At 39.2% G+C, this 21,650-nt stretch overlaps 3 protein-coding genes across 4 annotated transcripts in view; all 3 read right to left on the reverse strand.

Moving 5' to 3' along the window:
* Window positions 1–449: 449 nt before the first annotated feature.
* On the reverse strand, window positions 450–2,854 carry LOC114161104 (cyclin-dependent kinase inhibitor 1B-like). The gene is made up of 3 exons (XM_028044167.1): window positions 2,251–2,854; window positions 1,778–1,924; window positions 450–1,537 (listed from the first exon to the last, which is right to left on the reverse strand). Exons 1-2 carry the CDS (start codon window positions 2,642–2,644, stop codon window positions 1,788–1,790), a joined length of 531 nt encoding a protein of 176 aa, XP_027899968.1. The 5' UTR covers window positions 2,645–2,854; the 3' UTR covers window positions 450–1,537; window positions 1,778–1,787.
* Window positions 2,855–4,540: 1,686 nt separating this feature from the next.
* On the reverse strand, window positions 4,541–6,065 carry cdpf1 (cysteine rich DPF motif domain containing 1). Its single transcript, XM_028044168.1, has 3 exons — window positions 5,850–6,065; window positions 5,494–5,605; window positions 4,541–5,186 (listed from the first exon to the last, which is right to left on the reverse strand). Exons 1-3 carry the CDS (start codon window positions 5,960–5,962, stop codon window positions 5,058–5,060), a joined length of 354 nt encoding a protein of 117 aa, XP_027899969.1. The 5' UTR covers window positions 5,963–6,065; the 3' UTR covers window positions 4,541–5,057.
* A 769-nt stretch (window positions 6,066–6,834) lies between these two features.
* pparaa (peroxisome proliferator-activated receptor alpha a) overlaps window positions 6,835–21,650 on the reverse strand; it is a 46,666-nt gene continuing 31,850 nt past the window's right edge. The window contains exons 1-8 of one of the 2 annotated variants that reach the window (XM_028044165.1): window positions 18,417–21,042; window positions 16,128–16,361; window positions 15,388–15,542; window positions 11,867–12,005; window positions 10,555–10,754; window positions 9,040–9,306; window positions 8,708–8,951; window positions 6,835–7,935 (exon numbers count right to left, since the gene is read on the reverse strand). In XM_028044165.1, the coding sequence (XP_027899966.1) occupies window positions 7,691–7,935; window positions 8,708–8,951; window positions 9,040–9,306; window positions 10,555–10,754; window positions 11,867–12,005; window positions 15,388–15,542; window positions 16,128–16,350 (1,473 nt within the window). In that variant the 5' untranslated portion in view covers window positions 16,351–16,361; window positions 18,417–21,042 and the 3' untranslated portion in view covers window positions 6,835–7,690. Of the gene's footprint in view, window positions 7,936–8,707; window positions 8,952–9,039; window positions 9,307–10,554; window positions 10,755–11,866; window positions 12,006–15,387; window positions 15,543–16,127; window positions 21,043–21,650 lie in introns of those variants that run through there. The other variant, XM_028044166.1, reaches the window with a different exon arrangement.

The raw sequence follows: 21,650 nt of genomic DNA on the forward strand, positions 1-21,650 counted from the left end.
GTGTTGTTTTTTAACTTCAGACTGAAGGGATTCAGCAGTCACGGCCTGCACTCTGCTGCCGCTTCCACGGCACAAAATGCACGCTCTTTTTTTTTTCTTTTTTTTGGTCCAAAGAGATTTTTATCTATTAATCTCTGAACTTAATTTGAACCTTATGGAAGACTTGTCAAATAGTAACATCTGTCTGGTCAAGACAAAAGTCACATCTCTTAGCTAACGCAGCGATTAAATCTTACGTTTTGTTCACACTGAATGGTGCTTCCAATAAAGTAAAATATACAATAGCAATTATTTGGCTCAGTTTAGCAATTTTATTTATTCATCTTTAAAAAAAAAAATGATGAAAATATATATTTACAAGAATGCACAAAATGTTGCTTTGGAAAGCTAAACATTAACCCACAAAAAGAGACATAAATAAGTTAGTATAGCCTTACAGTGTTTTTCAAAAAAAAACAACAAAAAAAAAACACTTCAAAGTTTTACACAAAGCGAGGGGGTGTCACTTTGTATGTCTGCCCTCACTTAAATGAGAATGAATAGTGCAATTAATTACATGTTCCACATGAATGTCACGCCACCAACACCATTCTTTGATTCACATATTTGCATAAAGAAGAAAGCCCAGTGGTTTTAACATATTTTTCTGTCTATGTTACCCTGGACCACACCTACCTACGGAGGGGGGAGCAAGAACGTCATTGAAATAGAAAGTCACCGAATTTTACAAAATAAAACGTTTTAAGATTATTTGAAAACATTTCTTTAAAAAAAAAAAAAGGTGGATATTACTCAGCAGTTTTAAGAATTTTAACTCTCCTCCCTCCCAAACCTGATCCCATTTGGAAAATAAAATGAAATAAAATAAAAACAGGGAAGATAAGAAGACTGTAAACTTTATCTATCATGGCTGTTCCCAGTTTCATGGATCCTCGTCTTACACAGTGCGGACCAGGTGGGGCCTTCAACATCTACACTGTAGAAAAAGTGAACATTTTTGCTTCCATGTGACCCTGATGTTTGAAATCTGCATTTTTTTCTCTCTCTCTTTCTCTCGAATAATATTAATAATAAAAAAAAAAAACTTACATGAAATACCTGAATAATGACACAAATTAGCATTTTTTGTTTTATACTAAATAACTTTCAAATTTCTCTGATGGGAATTGCACTGCAACTCCCTGAGTCAAACTCACACATACACACATTTACACAAAAAAAGGTATGAAAACCAATTATTTGCTACATCTGAAACATAGGTAGTAGATATATATATATATGTATATATTTATATACTTTTAGATATACATATATAAAAAGTATGAGCAAAATTCAATTTGCACACTGCTACATTGTCTGCTGCTTTTGAGGCAATTTTATAATAGAAAAAATATGAGTGCCAAAAGTCAATAGTGTACATATTCAGTGCTTGTGCAGCCTTCTGATCCTCCTCCCTTCTTTCCGATAAAGCTGCTTTGTTTTTCTCCACGTCTGCTGTCAGATGGTGAGGAAGCCTCCAGCGGCAGGTCTCAGCGCTCTGTGGGACGCAGAGGAAACGGGGGACCGGTGATTCACTTATGCGTGATACTACTCGTGCATTCACGCACAACACACAGCGAGAAAGCACGGGGAAGTGAAGGTGGGGGGGGGTCAAGGCATGAGAGCGGGTGCAGATGTTTGCAGCGGTTGTTGCATGCATATTTACTACTTTAGCACGCGGAATAGAGAAGAGTGCAGCGGCCATTCAAAACGCAGTGAAGAGAAAATGGTTTCTAACCTGGCACCGTTCAGCATGGGACCTCCTCCTCCTCCTGCTGCTGCTGCTGCTCTGCCTGGCTTCCTGCACCGAGCGCCTGCTCTTCATCGTCGTCTTTGTCGGAACGCGACTTCTTGCCGTTACTCGTGCAATCGTCAGAGCAATGACCTGCAAAACCAAATTGTTGACGAATGCATTACGTGCAAAAAATAAACAAATAAATAAATTGTAATAATAATACTGAAAAAGTTTGCACCAAGGAAACGCCTCCACTTTTCTTCAGATCGAGAAAAAAAAAAGTCCCTCGGAAGAAAATAAATAAATAAATAAACACGAACTTACGTAAAAATGTAATCGTATTAGCAATAAAAGTAGAAAAGCAAACATACTGCAAACCGCCGATTAAATTGTTCTGTTTTCTTCCTGATTTATCTGTTTTTTAAAGTTAATTTTAAATGCATGACAGTTGTAGCAAAAGAAGCAAGTTTTCTCACCTGCAGACTCTGAAGATCGTTTCCGCGAACCGTTAGTGTGAGCCGACCGCCTCTCCCTCCTCGTCTCCGGGCTGCCTTCGCCTGCCTCGCCCCGGGGCGGCTGGCTCCCCCGCGGCGGCCTGCGGTAAAACTCCGGCGCGTCTTCGTCCTCCTGCCAATCGTAGAGCCCCGGAGAGAGCGGCCTGTCCTCCACCGGGTCGAAGTTGTACGTGTCCCTAAAAGCCTCCACGGACTGCCGCTGCAGAGCCTCCGCTTGCTTCCGCGTCTCCTCCGGGTCAGGTGTGCCGAACAGCACCCTGCGGACCGACCTGGCGTTGTCCGGCGGCCGCGCGTCCACCCGCTCCACCGTGGGGCTCGCGTTAGAGAGGCGAACGTCTGACATGTTGTTGCACATATGACGAGAGAGAAGTAAAACGGAAAAAAAAAAAAAAAAAAACCCGCAGCAAAAGGAAAGGAAAAAAAAAAACAAGGTGTCGGTCCCTTTAAAAACTGCTATTCCAAAGTAGTATTCCCTCCAAATACAATGTCACACGAACGACGCATACATCCTCCGCGCCTATCATCCAAATTACGCCTTAATAAAAAAAAAAACAACCCCGGAATGGTCTCCAGAAAGGGGGGGGTGCTTTTTCTTCTTTTTTTTTTTCTTCTTCACGCAACCACTCCTGTCAGGTTCGTAGTAAAAAGTCTGATGAAAACAAGTCAAGCCATAACAGCCAACATGGCGTTAAAGAGAGATGTGAGCGAAGGAGGAAACTTGACTATTTAAACAGAGAAGCGATTCGTCAGGCTGGAGCCCCGCCCACACGTGGCAGTGGGAACAACTGCAGAGCAGAGAAGTAGTGCAGAAGTTTGGAGCGGAGGGAGCATTTGTTTTAAAAAAAAAAAGAAAAAAGGTGGAAATCTGAACAGTGTGGCGTGCAAGCACCCCACATTTAGCTGCGTATTTTTGAGAGGAGGGGCAGAGAACCTCAATTCTGGTTTTGTCTGGACTTTGACATCCTTACCTGTTAGGGCTCGATGTCCGTGAATCCCATCAAATCCAAACAGATTGGAGTTTGTGGTCAAAAGATGACACAGATCACTACGTTTGAGCACTTTTGCGAGGCTTTGCGTTTCCATCAACACCTTCTAATCGACACACGCGCATGTCTTCATACTCCTGCAGGATGAGACAGGCGGTAAACGTGTGATACCTCCTGCAGTAGTAGTAGTAGTAGTGTAATGAAGTGTCGCTCCGGGGCAGGACGCACTATCACATGAATCAATCACTGCTCCATCTGATCTGGTGTCACATAAACACCAGCCTTGATTCAAACAGTGGTAACTCTCTTAAGGCTGGGGCTTTTACAGTCAACTCTGGTGAAGCTCTTCCACGAGAAGGAACAGGGGGGAAAAAAAAAAAAAGCTCTTCACCTCTGCCACCAATGACATCAGCTGTGGAGCCCTGATGTCACTGTTGGCTCAGTGCCTATCGCTGTGAGACTTTGGCACTGGTGTGGTTTGTGTGCTTCACTGGGTGTAATTGCTGATGTGGGTTTAAAACTTAAACACCAAAAGGAGAAGATGGGAGAAGGGAAGGAGGTGTGTGTGGGGGGCAGAGGGGAGGCGAGGTGGAGTTAAATTTATAGCAGACTCCTCCTCGTCGGGGATTTGTTTGCATCACTTTTGTAACAAGTGAATAAAATCAGCAAAAAAAATTTTGTCTCGCGTAAGTTTTACAATGTCCCAACATCCACTCCCCGGTGATTATCATCTGGATTCCTCTGCAGCTCTTTGCCAGTAAAGGGGGGTAAAAAAAAAGAGAGAGAGAGAGAAAGAGAGGAGAGAGAGAGGCCTGCCTTCAAGGCCATGCTGTTTCAATTAACCCTCGCAGAGTCTGAAAACATCTCGTGATAAAGGCAGCCGGGGCCATCTGTTATATAGATGTTATCGGGTTAGGATCACACTTAATCCATAATGTGCTTGTGCTGCTGTAAACGTGCGCACGGCCCCACGCTAGAGCCAGACCCGGGCTGGAAACGGACCTTTGATCGGCTTCGGCTGGATGAGGGGCAGGGAAAGGGGGGGGGATATAAGCGAGGAGGCAGGAGGACGATCGGTTACGGCCCCAAAACGCAAAACCGACGGAAAATATTCCTCTCCGGGGACAAAAAGGAACAGGATGGACACCAAGGGATGAATCCCTAAAGCTTCTTTTCAGTCCAACTGAGGAACTTTGTGTTGTTTAACATTTATTTAAAAGTTACACACAAGTGCAGTAGGTTTAATGAAAAGATGACTTATGAAATTGACTGCTTGATCTGGATTTTATTTATTATTTAAAGACCCCCAGCTTCTCCAACATCACGATGCTGCCACCACCATATTTCACCATAAGAATGGTTCTTATGGTGAAATATGGTGGACTTACCAGTTAGGAGTAAAGTGGGCTGAAAACAAACAAATTCCACATTTTTCAATCGAAACCCTTGTTTGTTTGTTTTGTTCTGCTTGAAAATTATTAAAATCATGAATTATCTAAATTCATGTTTTTGGTTTGACATAGATAAAAATGTTGAATGGGTATGATTATGTGAAACATTTATATATATTTTTTTTTTTAAGCAGTAGGCAGTGACAGCTAGTGTCCTTTAACATAAAGGATGCTTTTGAATTTCAAATTAAAAGCAGGACCAGTTACATTTTCTGTGACTTGATACGGTTTTCACACAGTCCCCACCGGTATGTCTAGTGCTGAACGTTTTGTTCCACAAAAAGTACAAGTTCTGTTGCAGTCTGGTGAGCGTGTTGGAGGACCTCGTGTGTCATGAGACGCCGGACTTTGAACTCTGCTTCTTCTTTGCCAGCTCGGACCGAATCTGATGGGGGAACTGGTCCAGGTGCTTATTCACGCACTGCATGCAGAACCTCTTGGTGTAGAACAGGCTGCAGTCCTGCACAAAAGAAAAAGCACAGGACGTCCCTTTCATAGGTCGACGGATGGTGCTTACATGATGTACATTTACAAAATAACTTTTTATTAAACTACCAGGTGTTAATAACAAGCAAAAGCATGTGCAGTTTCCTGATGCTTAAACGAAAGCACCCATACCTCTCTATTTAGGATTACATAATAATAAGTAAGTAAATAAGGAATGTAATTAAAGGAAAGTAAATGTAACCTGGGACACAAGTACATCTTTTTCTAATCAATAGATTATTTTATTTATATTCTGTCAGACAGATGTTCATGTGTCTTACCGGTCCAACACAGACACACATGTTGCATAAGCTGCATGCAGATCCCAACACCAGAAACTTCTCCTTATCCGGACTGAATGGATCCTTAGCCACAAAACATTCCTCAAGCAACCTGATAAAAGTTAGAAACAGCACTCAGGCTACAATTACACTTAACTTATATATTCTTGAAAGCACTACTGTGATAAAATATACAATTAAGATCATCCGGTGCCCTGAATGCAACACAGAAACTGAAGGAGTTACTTTCTGCACACAAACACCACACGGAAGATGAAGCTGAAGCGTTGCTAGCTTTAGCACGAGCTAGCACCATACCGCTTCGCAAATGAGTGTTTAACGTAATTTCAACTTACACAATGGCTCTGGTGTTGGGTGGTTTCTGGCCGTAGTACGTATATGAGGTGCTCAAACCGCATAACTGGCAACTGAATACGTTTCGAGGGGTTTCAGTCGCAGTTTGCTCCATTGTTTAAAAGTAGAAAGTTGGTTTCAGTGGAAACCCATCCTGTTGTGTGAGCAAGTAGCGCCACCAACTGGACTGGGGGTAATAAAACACCATGGGGTAAAGTCCGTATTCTTATAAACAAAAACGTGATTATTAGTGGTTTTTGTGATTGACTTGAATTTTGATAATATATTGGTTGAGTCTTTTATATACCTAGCTATCAAAGAAAACTTGAACTACATGAAACTTTATTTACTAAATCTCATTTTTATACATTTATATTACACGTCAAACCTTTTATTCATATTAGCAGTATTCTAAGTTTCTAAAAAAGATTTGTGTTATGTCGTGGTATAATTTATTTCATTAGCAGCAAAAACTGATGGAAGTACTTCACAGTTAAGCCAAACAAAATAAGAAAACGCACACAGAGTAGAAAACTAACCGCATTGCAGTAAAAAGAAACATTGTGTTCCCTAAAAATTAGTCCAAAGGGCAACATGTGCAAGATAAACAGCAGTGGATTCAAAATGGACCCCTGGGAGCCCCAAAATGGTGAGGAACTACAGAGCAGGAATAATCCCTAACACGAATGGAAAAACTATCATATGTGAGATGTGATTTAAACCAAGTAAAAGGCTGAAAATGCAGGTTATACAGATGAGTCTAGATGGTTCATATCTGACAATATGGAGATGTGTAGAATGTTTATATATATATATATATATATATATATATATATATATATATATATATATATGTTATATATATTACAAACAGAGAGTATTTGATATGTCTGGATGAAATTATTTGTTTGGGTATTATTTACATAAGAGATCCCCTTGATAGTGTGATTGGTGTAGTTGCAAAGGAAAAGAAAGCCTGAAAAATCCTGCTTTTTGAATATTATTTCATTTGCAGACAAACCAGAATGGAAATAAAAAAATCTGTATCATTGCGATAATTGGGATTGTGGTTAAAAATATAAATAATTTACATCTTCATTGGCATGTATCTAAATGTAAATCACAGCACTGCAAAAATACACAAACAAAAAAAACAACCCAACATTCTATATATTAATTTATATAATACATCTAAAGAATCATTACTTTACAGAAACAATTACATGTACTGTACATGGTTTAAAAAATAGAATATAAAACTTAATTACTGCATAAAAGATTAATTCAAAGTCACAGATGAGAAAATAAGGCATTGATCTTCGTTATTTGGCAGACGCCTTACTGTCCTCCTCTGTCGTCATTGGATTCCTGATATATTTACAAAATACTGCATGGACCAGTTTAACAGATGAGTGTGTTTTTAGTGCAAATACTTAATACTGGCCAGTGAATTCACAGGACTGGCACAAAGACACGCTTTACTCCGCAGATTAAAACAGCCAGAAAAGCTTATAGGCAACCTAAACTGAGGTCTGAGTTTTCAAGCAGCACTTTGAAAGATTCATATAAATGCATAACATTAGACATTGTCATGTGTAGAACATCTGCTGAAGCAGCACATATTTACAGAACAGATTCAGGTATTTCTTTAACATAGAAAAGGCCAGATTAGGCAGGTTTGAATAAATACACACAATAAATAGGACTATTCTAACCCCACCTAAGGACATCTGTGTTTCATACTGTTAGGCTTTAGTCAGTGCATGTATTGCTTGAAGAATGTGTGGATAATTTAACTGCACTTTCAATTTATTAACAATAATATGAACTCCCACTCATTCTGTCAATACATGTCTCTGTAGATTTCTTGCAGGAGCGGGTGCAGTGAAGTGTCCTCTGTTGTCTTGATGTCCTGAACCAGCTGTGCGTGCTCTGTTACCAGTTCCCGGAGGTCAGCCAGCTTCTGCAGCAGTCTGGGGAAGAGGAAAGCGTCACCTGGATGATTGGCCAGCAGGTGGAGCCGTAGGGCCTGGATGATGCTTTCCTGCAGCTGCTCCACCAGCGGTACATCCACCAGTCCTGGACGGTCTGAGAAGGAAGAATGGTTAAGTAATACCGAGTGCCGTTTGCAAAGTTACAGTAAAAAAAAAAAAAAATAACACCAATAATTTGGGTTATTAGCCTGTCATTACAGGAAAAACATGGACGTTAATTTTTCAAAGTCATATATATATATTTTTTTACCATGTTTTTCATTCACTTAAACGTCACAGTTTCAAATTAAGTATTTTAACAGAAAATAAAATATTTATCTTTAACATAAATATTTAGTCAGCAAGCTAGATATTTAGGTAATATGATAAATCATATTTAGTTTTAATTGGGAGCTAATATTTTGTTTGTATCTAAATACTTAGGAGCTAATAGCTAAGCATTTAGTTTGGAGCTAAATATTTAGCTAGCTCAGAGCTAAAAGTTTAGTTCGGAGCTGCTAGCTATGTTGGTAATGTATATATTTAGCTAGAAGTTAAATATTTCACTCCACATATAGCACTGAGTGAAATATTTAGCTTGCTAACTAAGTATTTAGTTTCAAGCTGAATATTTAGCTTGCAAATATTTAGCTAGCTCAGAGCTAAATATTTAGTTTGGAGCTAAATATTTAGCTTACGAATGAATAACGTGGTGAAAATATGATTTTGAAAAAAAGAATTGCAGATTTGTTCTCATTTCAGGCTTAATAACCCAAATTATTGTTAATTTGGACCGTGTACCTTTAAGAATGCCTACCCATAGAGTAGCAATCTTACTTTGCTTGGGGAAAAATTGGATATGCTCCAAGAAAATGGAGCAAGGTTACCTCCACAGCAGATGATAGCTGCCACAAAGAGGGCCAGGTCACTGTCATCCAGATCCAGAGAGTTGAAACGAGTGGCAAACTGGAATTTGGGCTCCATCATGTCGCTGAAAGGCCGCCGGAGACCTTTGAGGAATTCCCGGGTGATGAAGCCTCCGCCACGTGCCACAAGGAGGCCATCTTTGTTCATACATGAGGCCAGAAGGGTGAAAAGGGCTTCATAAACCGCATATTTCAAGAGAGTCACCTTCAGATGTAAAAAGAAAAGGTATAAAATCTGCCTAGACGTGGGCTAGCTGCAGAATAAATCACAAGTAGATGATTCTTTTATCAACCTGATCATTCAAATCCAAGCTCTGAAAGCCGGGCACCGCTTTAGCGAACTCTGTTAGCTCTGTGACCGTCTCCACTGAGGTACTCTGGCAGCAGTAGAAGAGCCTGGCCTCAGCCTCCCGTTGCTGGAGCTCCTCACAAACCAGCGCCGGGATTATCTGCCCAGTTTGAAGATGAAGGTCAGGCTCCGCAGACTCAGTCCTTACCATGTGGGCTGCTAACGTCTTCTCGGCAAGCTGAAACGTCTCCATGTCATGGATGATGAAAGGCTGTCGATGAAGACAATGTTTGTAAGTGGTGCATAGTACAGGGCTAAAGGGGATAATTCAGGGTTCTAGGAAGTTCATATTTTTGCTTGCAGTAGCTAACTCTCTTAATTTTAGTATAAAACTAGATTTCTTGCTGCGACAGACTGGCGACCTGTCCAGGGTGTACCCCGCCTCTCGCCCGGAACGTAGCTGGAGATAGGCACCAGCAACCCTCCCGACCCCATTAGGGACAAGGGTGAACAGAAAATGGATGGATGGATGGACTAGATTTCTTGGTCCAAGTTATCGGCCATTTTAATTCAATTATTATGAACTGCAAAAACACGAAATCCTACCAAGTATTTTTGGTCTAGTTTGTAGTGCAACATTCTTAGTACACTTGAAATAAGACAAAACTAACTTACAAGTGACTTTACAGGAACATCTAGGAGCTTGTTTTAAATAAATAATTCCTTAATATTGATTAAAAGAACATTATAAGTGAAATAATATGCCAGTGGAACAACACATTCTTCCCATATAACTTATAACTAGTTATTGTTCATCAATATTAAGGAACTAGTGACCTAAAACAAGCTCCTATGGCGTTCTGAAAAGTTACATGTAAGTTAATCTAGTTTTATTTCAAGTGTACTGAAATATTTGCACAAGAAACTCGACCAAAAATGCTTAGTAAGATTTTGTGTTTTTGCAGTGTTTGCACAAGGAATGCATGTGGGAGGCAGCGCGTCACCGATGAGCTTTATGAGTGAGACACAAGCTGAAAAGAGGAAACTTATATGGTTTCCTCAGTCAGTTACTCAGATGTAGACGTAAAGAACTTTAAAAAGCAGAAATAGTCCATCCAGTATTTCAGAGATTTTTAAACGTTCTTACTTTTATACTAACGCTGACTGGGAAAGCCACGTGTTTCATCCATTTCCTGTGCGAACAGTCATGGGTTTCTCTGCAAATAACCATCCAACCCCAACCTGATGTAGGCTTAGAGGTTCTTAAAATGGTGTTACTAGAAACTGGTGGGATGTTTTTTGACAGTGAAGATTATTTCAAGATCATCCACTCTTGTATTGGTCCCTCTCAGATTAGCTGTTAGCTTTAAAGCTCAAAATCATTTTTAACGATACTAAATAAAGACATCAAAGACTTATTTACTACACGTGGCACAAGAATACTTAAAACCTTTATCAGAAATCCCAAATTGTATCTTTCATTTGCAATAAAAAGCGTTCAGTTTTCTTCTTCGTTTACCGGCTGGCTGGTTTTTCCGGTTAGTATGAGCCGCGCTTTTGCTTTGTTCATGTTGAAGTTCTTGATGTAGGCTTCGTGGATCTGTCTGACCAGGATCTTGTGGTCGGCCTTGACCGGGTCTTCTTCTTCTGTTTCAACAACCTTGCTTTCCTCCTTGAGCTTCAGCTTCTCTGCTTGGGGCATGCGACCAAACCGGATGGCTAGAGGACAGAAGAAGTCCTATTAGTTTCATAACATGCACAGAAACCGGATCAGATTTGAGCAAATACGAGTAAGTTTAAACAATTCTGCTCCGCGTTTCTTTTCTTCGGTGCACCATACGGCGCCTCTCGTGTTTCAACCTGTTTTAAGGGGTCCGTGTAACAAACCCGCTGACCTCCCTGCAGTCACAGCAAGTGACGGACCAGATGTAGACCCGTACTGAACCAGCTGCAACAGGACGTGGTTCTATAAATAACCGGCGGTGTAAAGGATGTAAAAACCCGAGCTAAGTCACAGAGGGACATGTCCCACCGCTGTGAAGAGCACAGGCAGGTTCTGACGGAAAAAGATCTACACTGTCATCCTACATGACTGCTTTCATAAATCTTACAGCTATTACATCTGAGCATGTTTTCCTTTTTTTTGTTCATAGTCTGCAGTGATGGGAAATGCAGGGCTCTGACGAAACCTGGAAGTTCTTTCAGCTCTCAGACGGCTACACAGACGTTCTTGCAGCTATTATACAAAATAACATCAAACTGTTTGCAAAATTGAATTAAAACTGCACCTATGTGTCTACAACACCTTTCCTTCCTGATCCATGTTGACGCAACACAGCATGGAGCGACCCAGTACATGCAGCTTAGACAAAGGAAAATAGAGAACAAAACAGAAAAAAAACACAGCAGCTCCCAAACCAACACTTTGTTAGTGTCAAGCATATCGCCAAGCGTTTGTTTCCAATCACACTTTGGGTACATCAGGTTTTTTTTTTAAGCACCGATGCCCATATTTAATGATCCTTTTTAGTTTGCTTTATTAGTTTTACCATTTTTTAAACATTTTTTGTTAACCTGTAATCAGAATTTTGCAAAGTTCTTCAGGTTATTAAAATCATGATGCAACTCTTCTTTAAAAAAAAAAAAGTAAACACATCAGTTATTTCCATAACAGTAAACTAATTAACAAAGTGTTTTTGTCTTTAACGTTAATCTATTGTTGTTTTTACATTTGCTGAAACGTAAACATAGAAAAACCCACATCATTTATTAGCATTATGTAGTCATTAGTCAGGCTATCTACAAGTAACTGGATTTAAAACAGACTTTACCGTTGTGGGACATCCCCACAGACACACACTTTTGGAACCTGCAGTACTGGCATTTGTTTCGATTCTTCTTCAGGATCTTACAGCTGCGTTCACACTTATCGTATTCCAGCTTCAGTCTGATGGTCCTCCGAAAGAAACCCTGATTGAGACACACAAAAAATGCTGATTAGCCATATTTTTATTTATTTTTTTTTTAAAAAAATAGCCTATGCACATTAATACACACACTTAATGTAGCTCTTCCAGCTTCTGCATAGAAAAAAAACTAATTAGGTCATTCTTATTCTAATTTTGAGCTTCACCACCTTTGCATGGTGAATTTTCTTTTTCAGGTTCGGCTGTTTAAAGCATCAACAAAGGAACGTCTTCAGCTTAAGAGTGTTAAGTAAGATTTGTCTGTTCCGTTTGTTTCCAAATAAAGCAGTAGAGTCGTAAAGGTCGGATGAAAAAAGTTAATACTCTGGTTTTGTCATTTATTATGCGACATAAAACAAGTTGGATTTACTTGAATTTCTAAAACTGAATGACTTAAATGCCTGCATCATGCCGGGAAACACAGCAGCACATAATTATTAAGTTAGAGGAAAATATAAATAAATCCAAAAAATAATCCCCACAGCAAGATGCTGCCACCACCATGTTTCACTGAACCAAAAAGTTCAAGGATGCATGAACGTCTTAATTTCCACAGAAACGTTTTGCAGACCATGTATCATTCATACATTTATTAACATTTTTATCCCTTTTAAGATTTAAGAGAATAATAATATATATTTTTCAATTAGATAATTCCCTTAATAGTTGAGTACGGTAATCACTCTCTAGCAAATTCCAACAATATACCTGCAGCATCTACTTATTCTGTCATTTTTACCCTCTTTTGTGTCTTTATTGCCATTATCGCAGGGATGGAAATCAAAACAGTAAAAAGCCGTAAACACCAATCTTTCCGAGAAAGCTCCCTGATTGGGCGAGACAGGATACAACCCTCCAACACTCACTCAGGGCCCCGAGCCAACACAAGCAAACAGATGTCACACATATGCCAAAGCATATGATCCTCTGATTTACTCTCACCCACACACATCAATGAAACATCAGTCAGGACACTCTGCAGCCCTCACTGTCAAGTAGGGAAAATGAATTTTCTGGCAATATATCTGGAGCCACACGGCCATAAAAACACACCAGCCATCATCCTGCGCAGCATTTTGGCTGCGCTTATGCTGAGGAGCACTTTTGGCACGTCGCTTATTAAAGGTTATTATGTGTCACATATCAACGTTTTTGTGTCATTTTTAACCAGAACCAGCTGGTTTTGTGGGCCAAATCTTCGTGAATGTCGTTAAACGGGAGAGAAGAGGGGGGCATAAAGTTCACCATATGATAGTCATTAGAGAAGGAGTACATGACAACAGAGTTGGGGAAGGGGAGGATAAATGTGTGGTTGTGCAAATATACATGTCTGTGACTGGGGGAACAGAGGAGACCAGAGGCAAATACAGAAATTTTACATGTAGAGTAAAAAAAACAAAAAAAAAACACTCAGTGTTCCTCGAGAGCAAATTTCTCTTCAAGAAAGTAAAAAGATGTAATTAAAAAAGTACATTAACGCTTCAATTTCCAAATCCAACGAGCCTTACCTTGGACAAGACGTCTCAATACCTCAAATTAGTGTAAGTACAAACCACATAGATCCAGAATATTAGAGCAGAGAACCCCGCTTTCCCTGGGTGGGGTTGAACTCTGACAAGTAAAACAATAGAAAGAGCATTCAGAGCTAGCGTGCCGGGATTTTTCCATGATTGCACAACACCGGCCAGAGAAATGTGGGAGCAAAGTGCCACTAGAGTTCACCTCCAGCAGGTTCAGGCTCCACGTCACCAGGCGCCAAATTCGGAGCAGAGGCACTATGACACAGTGGATTACGTGCCGAAACAAGCAGCTGCTCTGGCGACAAGATGAGTGCCGCAGGAGGAGATCCTAAGAGGCGAGTCATAAGACTCCCTTTTGAAGGAACCTCCAAATTAAGCAACTACTAAATCACTAGGATCCACTAGTACTACGTCGTTTTATAAGATTTTATTTAAAATCTTCTGGTATTTAAGAGTTTGTGATGCCATGAGTTGTAAAAAGATTTGCAGGGCTTCTGGGAGAGCCCACAGCATCACAGAACCTCTATAAACTAAGAAATTAATCAATTAATCGCATTATAAATTAAAATGAGCTTGATAGTGTCCATTCTGATGTAGGGCAAATTTGTTTAGAGACTTTATAATCTATTTTATTTATGGTTTTGGTTGTGTGTGGTACTTATTTCCTTTTTAGTTGTTGTGTTTTAGTTTGGGTATTTAAAATATCGTCCAGTTCCGGTGTTGTGTGTTCTTCTAAAATTAAAGTTTAACAGTCTTCATTGTTTTTGCTGTTATCAACATATTACTTGATCATCGTGTCAAAACAACAATATTATGGTTTATCGCGATAATTACTGAGAGAATTTATCGTCCAGCAATACTTGTCATTGCGACAGGCCCAAACAGAACCCTTTGGTTCTTTCCCATTGTGAAGAGCGGTTAGCAGAAATGGACGCTTGTGTCATGTCATATTTAAACCCGAGGGAAACGGAAACACCATTACAAAAAGCAAAAAGTAAAGCCAAATCTAAAAAGGTCATATAGATGCTCTTATTTTGTAGAGATGTAAAGTTTTGCTTTGGTGATTTTGTAAAATAGTATAAAACAAAATGAAAAAAGTGTTATAGTTTAATGTGTTTTTCCCACTGTATAAATGAGATCAAATCAAAATGAGTAATTTTGCCACTTTAATAGAAGAATAAATTATTTCAAAAATATCTTAACCATTGTATTTTTCTGTCTGTCTCTCTTGTTTCAAGTTGGTTTCAGTATAACTTTAACATTAAATTACAACCCACAGAAAAATTTATTTTACCAACTGTGTTCCTTTTGTTTTGTTGAAATCCTCAAGATAAAAGTTTAAAAGGACATGAAAGAACAGCACACGAAGATTTAGATCAAAAACAACAAACAGACGTTTTTTTTCCCCCTCTGGGTTTCATTCCACGACAAAGTCACACGACCAGACAAACACTGCGGTGTTTATCCGCGTCGGTTTCAACATACTCGCACAGGGATCCAATGACTGCAGCTCCAGGTCTGCCACACACACAACGGTCCCTGTGTCGAAGCTTATTAAATGATCACACTTAGGCATCTTGGCTGAGCTAAACTGTCAACGCTGAAGACTGCTCTCCATGTGTGTGAGAGAGGTGACAATTGAACCAAGGGCGCCACATCACCCAACTCACATGACCCGGCTGCCTGCACGCCTCGGAAACTTTCCACTCGGCCTGGAGGTCAGACACCTCTGCAGGACGGGACTGGCATGCGTTTGGATGATGCATGCAGTCGGCCGGTCTTGTTTGCACGTTTCCCCCTCCCGACCCAATGCAGTTCACTGAAACTGGTGGCACTATGTGGCTGTAAAGTTCCCGTTCTTCTTACCTTGCAGCCCTCACACGCGTGCACTCCATAGTGAAAGCCTGAAGCTTTGTCTGTGCACACCCTGCACTCAAGGTTAAGGGGGCCGCTACCCTCGTCTGGACAAAGCGATGCGCCGCACTCCCCAGGCAAAGGACTGGAGGCCGGAGTCAGAGTATCTGCAGAAGACAGAAGACAAAAGAAATGGATTAAGTAGAGAATATAGGCCTTAAAAAGAGTTTTTAACGAGAATATAATTGAAATTGTACCTTTCAAGGAATTAATATACACCTTTCTCATGGAAATTAAAGAAGCATCCATAGCATTAGCTTACTATATTATTATTTATTTTAACTTAAGCTCACAATTTGGTGTTTGGATTTTGAATTATAAATAACAACTTTAGTGCTTCATTACCACCTGCTGTCTTTCCAATAGTAAACTAAACTTTACTCTTCTTTCCATTGACCTAATAATCTCTCTGGCTTTGTACAATGTTGACTTTAAGGTTAGCATAAACATATCAAAGTCTTGGTGTGCTCCATCTGAGTTTCAAGTTTCAAGTCAAACTAATGTGTCCTGGAGCCTCAATTCCAATTTGAAGAGTTGTGGGTACACCAAAAAACAGAGCTTAGCTTTTTTCTAAAAGAATTATGTCACCACTAGGCACCTCTGGTAATTAACTTAATTTATTAGTTAATTAACATTAACTTCCAGCTTCTGAAGTTTTAAGCTTTGGGCATTGTTTCAGTGCCATTTTTTACCAAATGGGATGGAGCTGCTGGGCCCAGAACCAGTGGTTTGGTATTCTGGGAAATCAAATCCCAGTGAGTCATCTTCTATTGATTGGGAAAAGTCAGGAAGATTCCCTATCAGGTCTCCACACAGCGGACTGTCCAGGAGGGATTCCCCAAGAGGCGATGGGGGGCTGTAGAGTTCGGCTGCCATGTTGGAGATCGGGGATCCAAACTTATAGGGATTACCCATCACTCTCCAGACTGTAACAGAACGGCAGGGAAGGCAAGGTTAAACAAGATCCTTAATCAAAAATGGCTGCATTTTAAACCACCCATTGGACAACTTTAGGGGGATTAACCTCGCAACTGAAACAAAGACAGTAACTGATTTTTCTGGCCACATGGGGTTAAATAACAATGCTTTCAGATAATAAAATGCTGTGGTTTGGTGACGTAAGCGTCAACAGCTCATTATGTACCCATTCATTTATGTTCTTTACCTGCCTAATCCTGTTCAGGATCTCAAACGATCTGGCCTTTCTCTTGTTTATATAACATGCTAACTTCCTGTAGCATCTTACTCTATTTTATTTACAGTGCAATATAATTTGCACTGAAATGCTAACAAATCTACAGAACAACTTCAGTTCACATATCTGAACAAACATTTCACGAATTAACGCTGGAACGCGCTGCCTCTTTGGACTCTTGTGTCGAGACGTTGACAACGTGATTGATCAACGCCGGCTTGTTCTTGTTTATCTAGTCTGTTTTGCTGCATTTCAGAAGGCAAGTCCTGACAGATCGCTACAGTTGGGTAACGTCAGAATGAAAGTGTGTCTGTGAATGTAGAGCGTCGTAGAATATATGGAGCACAGAGCATATGGTGAAAACGTGAGACAGCTGTTGGTCAGCAAAGAGGCTTTGATGTGAAGAATCTGCCCGCTGGCTGACTGAGGCGTCAGACTGTCAGCAGACATTTCCCAATAGCTATGTCTGGAAGCAAGTTCACAAAGTTTGCTTTATTGCATGTTTGGCCGCCCTTTACACAACTAGTCTTGCGACAGTCAATAATCAAAGCTTATCATTTTAAAAGGAGGTTCGAATTTGAGGAAAACACCATTTTTGGATCTTAAATAACCAATATTTGCCCTAGTTGAAAGATGGCAAACAGTATTGCTACCCTGTCCTGTACTAACCAATACTAAAGTGCCCTGCAGAGGACAGTGAGAGGAGCCAAGGGTCACTGGGATATTTGTAGCTGTGTACACAATATTTCTGTTTACAAAATATAACAGGATGTTTTGTACTAAAAATACAATATTTCATACTTTTATAGCTTTGATTGTTTAATATCTATGTCTAAGAAAACATATGCGGGGTAACCTTTGTTGCCGACAATGCGTCAATTTACTCACCATTTTGTTTTAGTTTGATCAGTGTTAGTAATTTGTCATTTTTCATAATGGCTCCATCAAAGGGCAACTGAACCATAAAAAAAAAGAGGATTAAGGTGCAAAATTATGAGATTTGCTCAATTTCTTATCTCTTCATGAAAACACTTCACTACATGTAAATAGGAAGAGACAAAAACTACAAAACAAAAGTACAAATGGGCAAAACAAGTCGACTATTCTTTGATAAGGATCTGTTTCATACTTCTGCAGGGCTTTGAACATCAACTTATTTGATCAGTTCTGCTTTGCTGCGTGCTACTTGATGAAGTCTACATTGTTTCTGAAAAACGGTGAGTAAAGCTGCAACATCTTCAACGTCTCTCTGCGCCGTAAAATTACTAAACAATTCACCGGCTGAGTTTCGACCATGCTGAGTGACTATACTTCCCTTTCTCTGGACGACTCCGGCTCTTTCCCCTAACGTTTCCCCATCACCTCAGAAAGCCATTGTGTTTCACCTCCCCTGAGGAACACCAATCCCAGTGAGCTCTATCTTTAGAGCCACAGAAGTGGAAACAGAAGCTGTGGTGTCTGAATCCTGCTGCACTCAACAAAGCACGTTACCAGATGACACAAAGGATACTGACTGATAATCAACAACTGCTGAACTGCAGCTTACTTGATATTTAAGATCAAAGACTGTCAAGAACAGAATCTGTGTGCTCTTGATGTATCCTAAATTCAGTCTTTTATATATTTTGCTTATTTTAAGAGTAATAAAGAGTAAGTTGCAGTGTTTACAAATACATCAGAAACTCTTAAGACAAAACGTTTTGGTGTAAGTTAGCAACAAAGGTGAAAATCTACAAGAAACAGGCTTAAAACCACAACCAGTTTAATGATTAAATTAATAAATTACCTCAGCCGCTGCCACTCGAAGCATTTCCAGATTATGTTGAAAGTCTGTCGGAGACCAGATGAGAGAGGGAGGGAGGTGTTTTGGTCCTGTGACCGGATCCGTCAGGACCTTGACGCGTCACCTCTTCCTCCTCCCTCCGCTGTCAAAAGCTGCGATTCTCCTCCCCAGGAAACAACCGCTTGACACACCTATAGATCTAACCAATCAGATCGAGCGCATGAAAAAAAAAAAGCAGACATCGCTGATTGGACCTGTCTGCAGTTATAAATTTAATAGAATATGATCTACGCGCGTAATTAAGCGTAGCAGAGACAGGGCTATGGAGAACCAAAACTGCCACAATTCAATGAAACGCATAAATAGTTTTAATAAAACTGGAAATGAATGCAGTAAAACCTATGGAGTGCCCAAAGTGCCGCAATTCAATATAATGCATAAGTAGTTTTAATAAAACTGGAAATTAACGCAGTAAAAACACAGAAAGACAAAAGTGGCTACATTTAACAAACACATAATTACTTTAATTTAATGAACTAAAATTACAAGTAAATCCATTGCATTTTAAATTAGTTCATTTGAATAATAATTCACTAAACCCTACATACTCATTTCTGATTAGGTTATGGCTACCATGTTGCTTTAATTATGGAGGACCAAAAATGCCAGTTTAATTAAATTGAAATAAAATAAACTATAAACTAACAGAATTTAAATACGTAATTAATTTATGGTGGGCAAAACCCCAAATAATTGCCAAGTAATTTATAATCTTTAAAAAAAAAAGAGCAAATAAAAAAAAAAACAAGAGGAAAATGAATCATTAGACAAAGTCTGCATAAGTACTCAAATATTGTAATTATTTATGGAGGGAGGGACTAAACTTTACAGTTGAACAAATTATTGTTTATGTTAGAATTTAAATAATGTAAATTATTAAATCTGTGTATTACCATTTAAGTTGTACATTTATGAAAGTCCAGTAGTGTCAACTTAGTTAATTCAATTAAAACTGGTTCTAGAAACATTAAATGATCAAGTCATTTTAAAGTAATTGGATGAATACATAATTAAAAAATATTGTTTTGACTACATTTGAAGCATATTTTATTCAAATATTTATTCACATCTTTTGTTCTGCAGCGCAGCATGAGATGATGAAATTTGTTCCTCTGGCTAGTCAGAACAGTCATATCTCCACAGAAAGTCCACTTTGAAACAATTATCTTTCAATTAAATAGCCATATTTTTTATATATATATTATTGATTACATAAAATGTATGTAGCACATTTGAGCTAGTAATTTCAAAATTACAATTCAATGATGCCATTTTTTTGAAAACAGTGATTTTGGCTGAAAGAAAAAGAAAACAAATCACTTTTGGCAAACAATGGCATAAGCGATTATTTTAGGAAGGTGATGATATTTACATATCTTGGATTGTGGCACTTTTTGCTTTCCATACTTGCAAAGCAATTTTCGCCATTTGAACGATATTTCTATAATTTGTGATTGTCACTATTCTCCTGATAGTTCCAACTCTTATGCCATTAGTGTTAGATTCATTAAGTAAAATCATTAGTGCAGATGGGCAGGATTCAGTGGAAATGCCCTCCCAACACAGACAGCGTCTGGCGCCATCTACTGTGAAAGAATGCATGGCAACGATTCAAACGTGTCCTCATCCCATCCTGGGATTTAAACTGCAAACCTTTAGGCTGTCATCCTTTCCTGTTGACTTCCAAATTCCTGCTAGGCTGCTCGGTGGGTTTTAAACAAAGAGGTGGGTGTTTCTGCCTGTGCTTTGTTTTTACCTCGACACCCTGCTCAGGTTCTGACGAGCGCGTGCCGAACGAGTCTGAGGATTTTTTTTTTAAAGCTGTAAATCCAGATATGATCTTTTAGTAAAATCCCATCTTGAAAGTTTGACTTTTCATCCTTATCTTTGATTTGAAACCTGGAAATTAATTGCTTGAACAGATGGGTAATACAAAAAAAAAAAGAAAAAAAAAAAAGACAGATGAGGAGATAATCTTCAGAAGCCTCTTATATACTGTGAGTATTTTGTTATATAATGAGCTACTTAAAAGGGATTACATGCCAGGATTTCAAGAAAATATTTCAATAATTAGCTTTGATGTAGAAAGAAGACCCGACTTCAATCGTTTTTTGCAGTTATATCTTTATTTAATTAAGAAAGAAAAACATAGCGAATCAATGAATAAACCCAGCATACAGTTTTTGTACAATCTGTACAAGGAGTCATGTTTCAGCGAAAACGCCTGATGAAGCAGCATCACTTACCGATTCAGAGACGAGTTTGAAACCGAATACCAGTCGTGTGCCAAGTGTTTTAAGGGTCATTAGAAAGATGATAAAGAGGTTTGCGCTCCTGTGATGTATTGCTGCCCTCCAGGGAAGGCAGTAGGTTGTATAGTTAGCTCCTGATGGGGCAAAATCACAACCCTGAAACCACACAACCTACTACCTCACCCTGTGCGAACACCATGAGTCTCGGAGTCAAAAGACGTGAAACAAAATTACTGAAAGGGAAGAAAATCACAAAAATATTGATGCATTTAAAAAGAGATTTGGTAAGCAAATGGAAGACTCTGATTAAAAAATTTAAACCTTACACTGTGGGAAGTGATAACATAACTAAACAGCTGTTTGATATATTCCTGTACTTAAAAATAACGTTTAATTTCTTATTATAAAGGCTTACATTGACATAAAATTATTTACTGTAAGTTAACATTAGAATGAATGTTTGTTTTCAATATATGTCATATCGTAATTGCAATTATGGCGCCAAACAGGCTAGGACCGCCTCTGCTTGTTAATGAGTTCAAAAAATCCAAAAAAATCAATAGGATGCACACAGATTATCACATTTAAAAAATCGGAGATTCCTGTAAATCTGCAGGACGTCTCGGTGTGTCACGATAACGAAGCCATCACAGTCACTTCAGGAAAGACAGTAAGTTGTATAGTCATCTGACAGCTTGGGAATGACCCTAAAACTATACAACCTACTACCTCACCCCAAAGGACAGTTTGTCTCTTGCTGCTGCCACTTGTAAATCCTCTGCAGTTTAACCTGTGGAAACATCAACTTAAAACAACTGACAGACATACACAAGATAGATGGTACTAATTTTAACCATTAGTTACAGGGAGGCACGGGCCGGCATTTGGGTGTCCTCTAAAATTCATCCGTATTGCTTTCCTGCCT

This window comes from Xiphophorus couchianus, chromosome 17, assembly GCF_001444195.1.
Source record: "Xiphophorus couchianus chromosome 17, X_couchianus-1.0, whole genome shotgun sequence".
Lineage (NCBI taxonomy): Eukaryota > Metazoa > Chordata > Actinopteri > Cyprinodontiformes > Poeciliidae > Xiphophorus > Xiphophorus couchianus.

Coding starts and splice junctions, on each gene's coding strand:
- LOC114161104 (XM_028044167.1), bottom strand. CDS start 2,644: ATGTGCAACAACATGTCAGACGTTCGCCTCTCTAACGCGAGCCCCACG. Junction 1,925..2,250: donor ACGATCTTCAGAGTCTGCAG/GTGAGAAAACTT, acceptor TTGGTTTTGCAG/GTCATTGCTCTGACGATTGC.
- cdpf1 (XM_028044168.1), bottom strand. CDS start 5,962: ATGGAGCAAACTGCGACTGAAACCCCTCGAAACGTATTCAGTTGCCAG. Junction 5,606..5,849: donor CCCAACACCAGAGCCATTGT/GTAAGTTGAAAT, acceptor AACTTTTATCAG/GTTGCTTGAGGAATGTTTTG. Junction 5,187..5,493: donor TGTGTGTCTGTGTTGGACCG/GTAAGACACATG, acceptor TCTTTTGTGCAG/GACTGCAGCCTGTTCTACAC.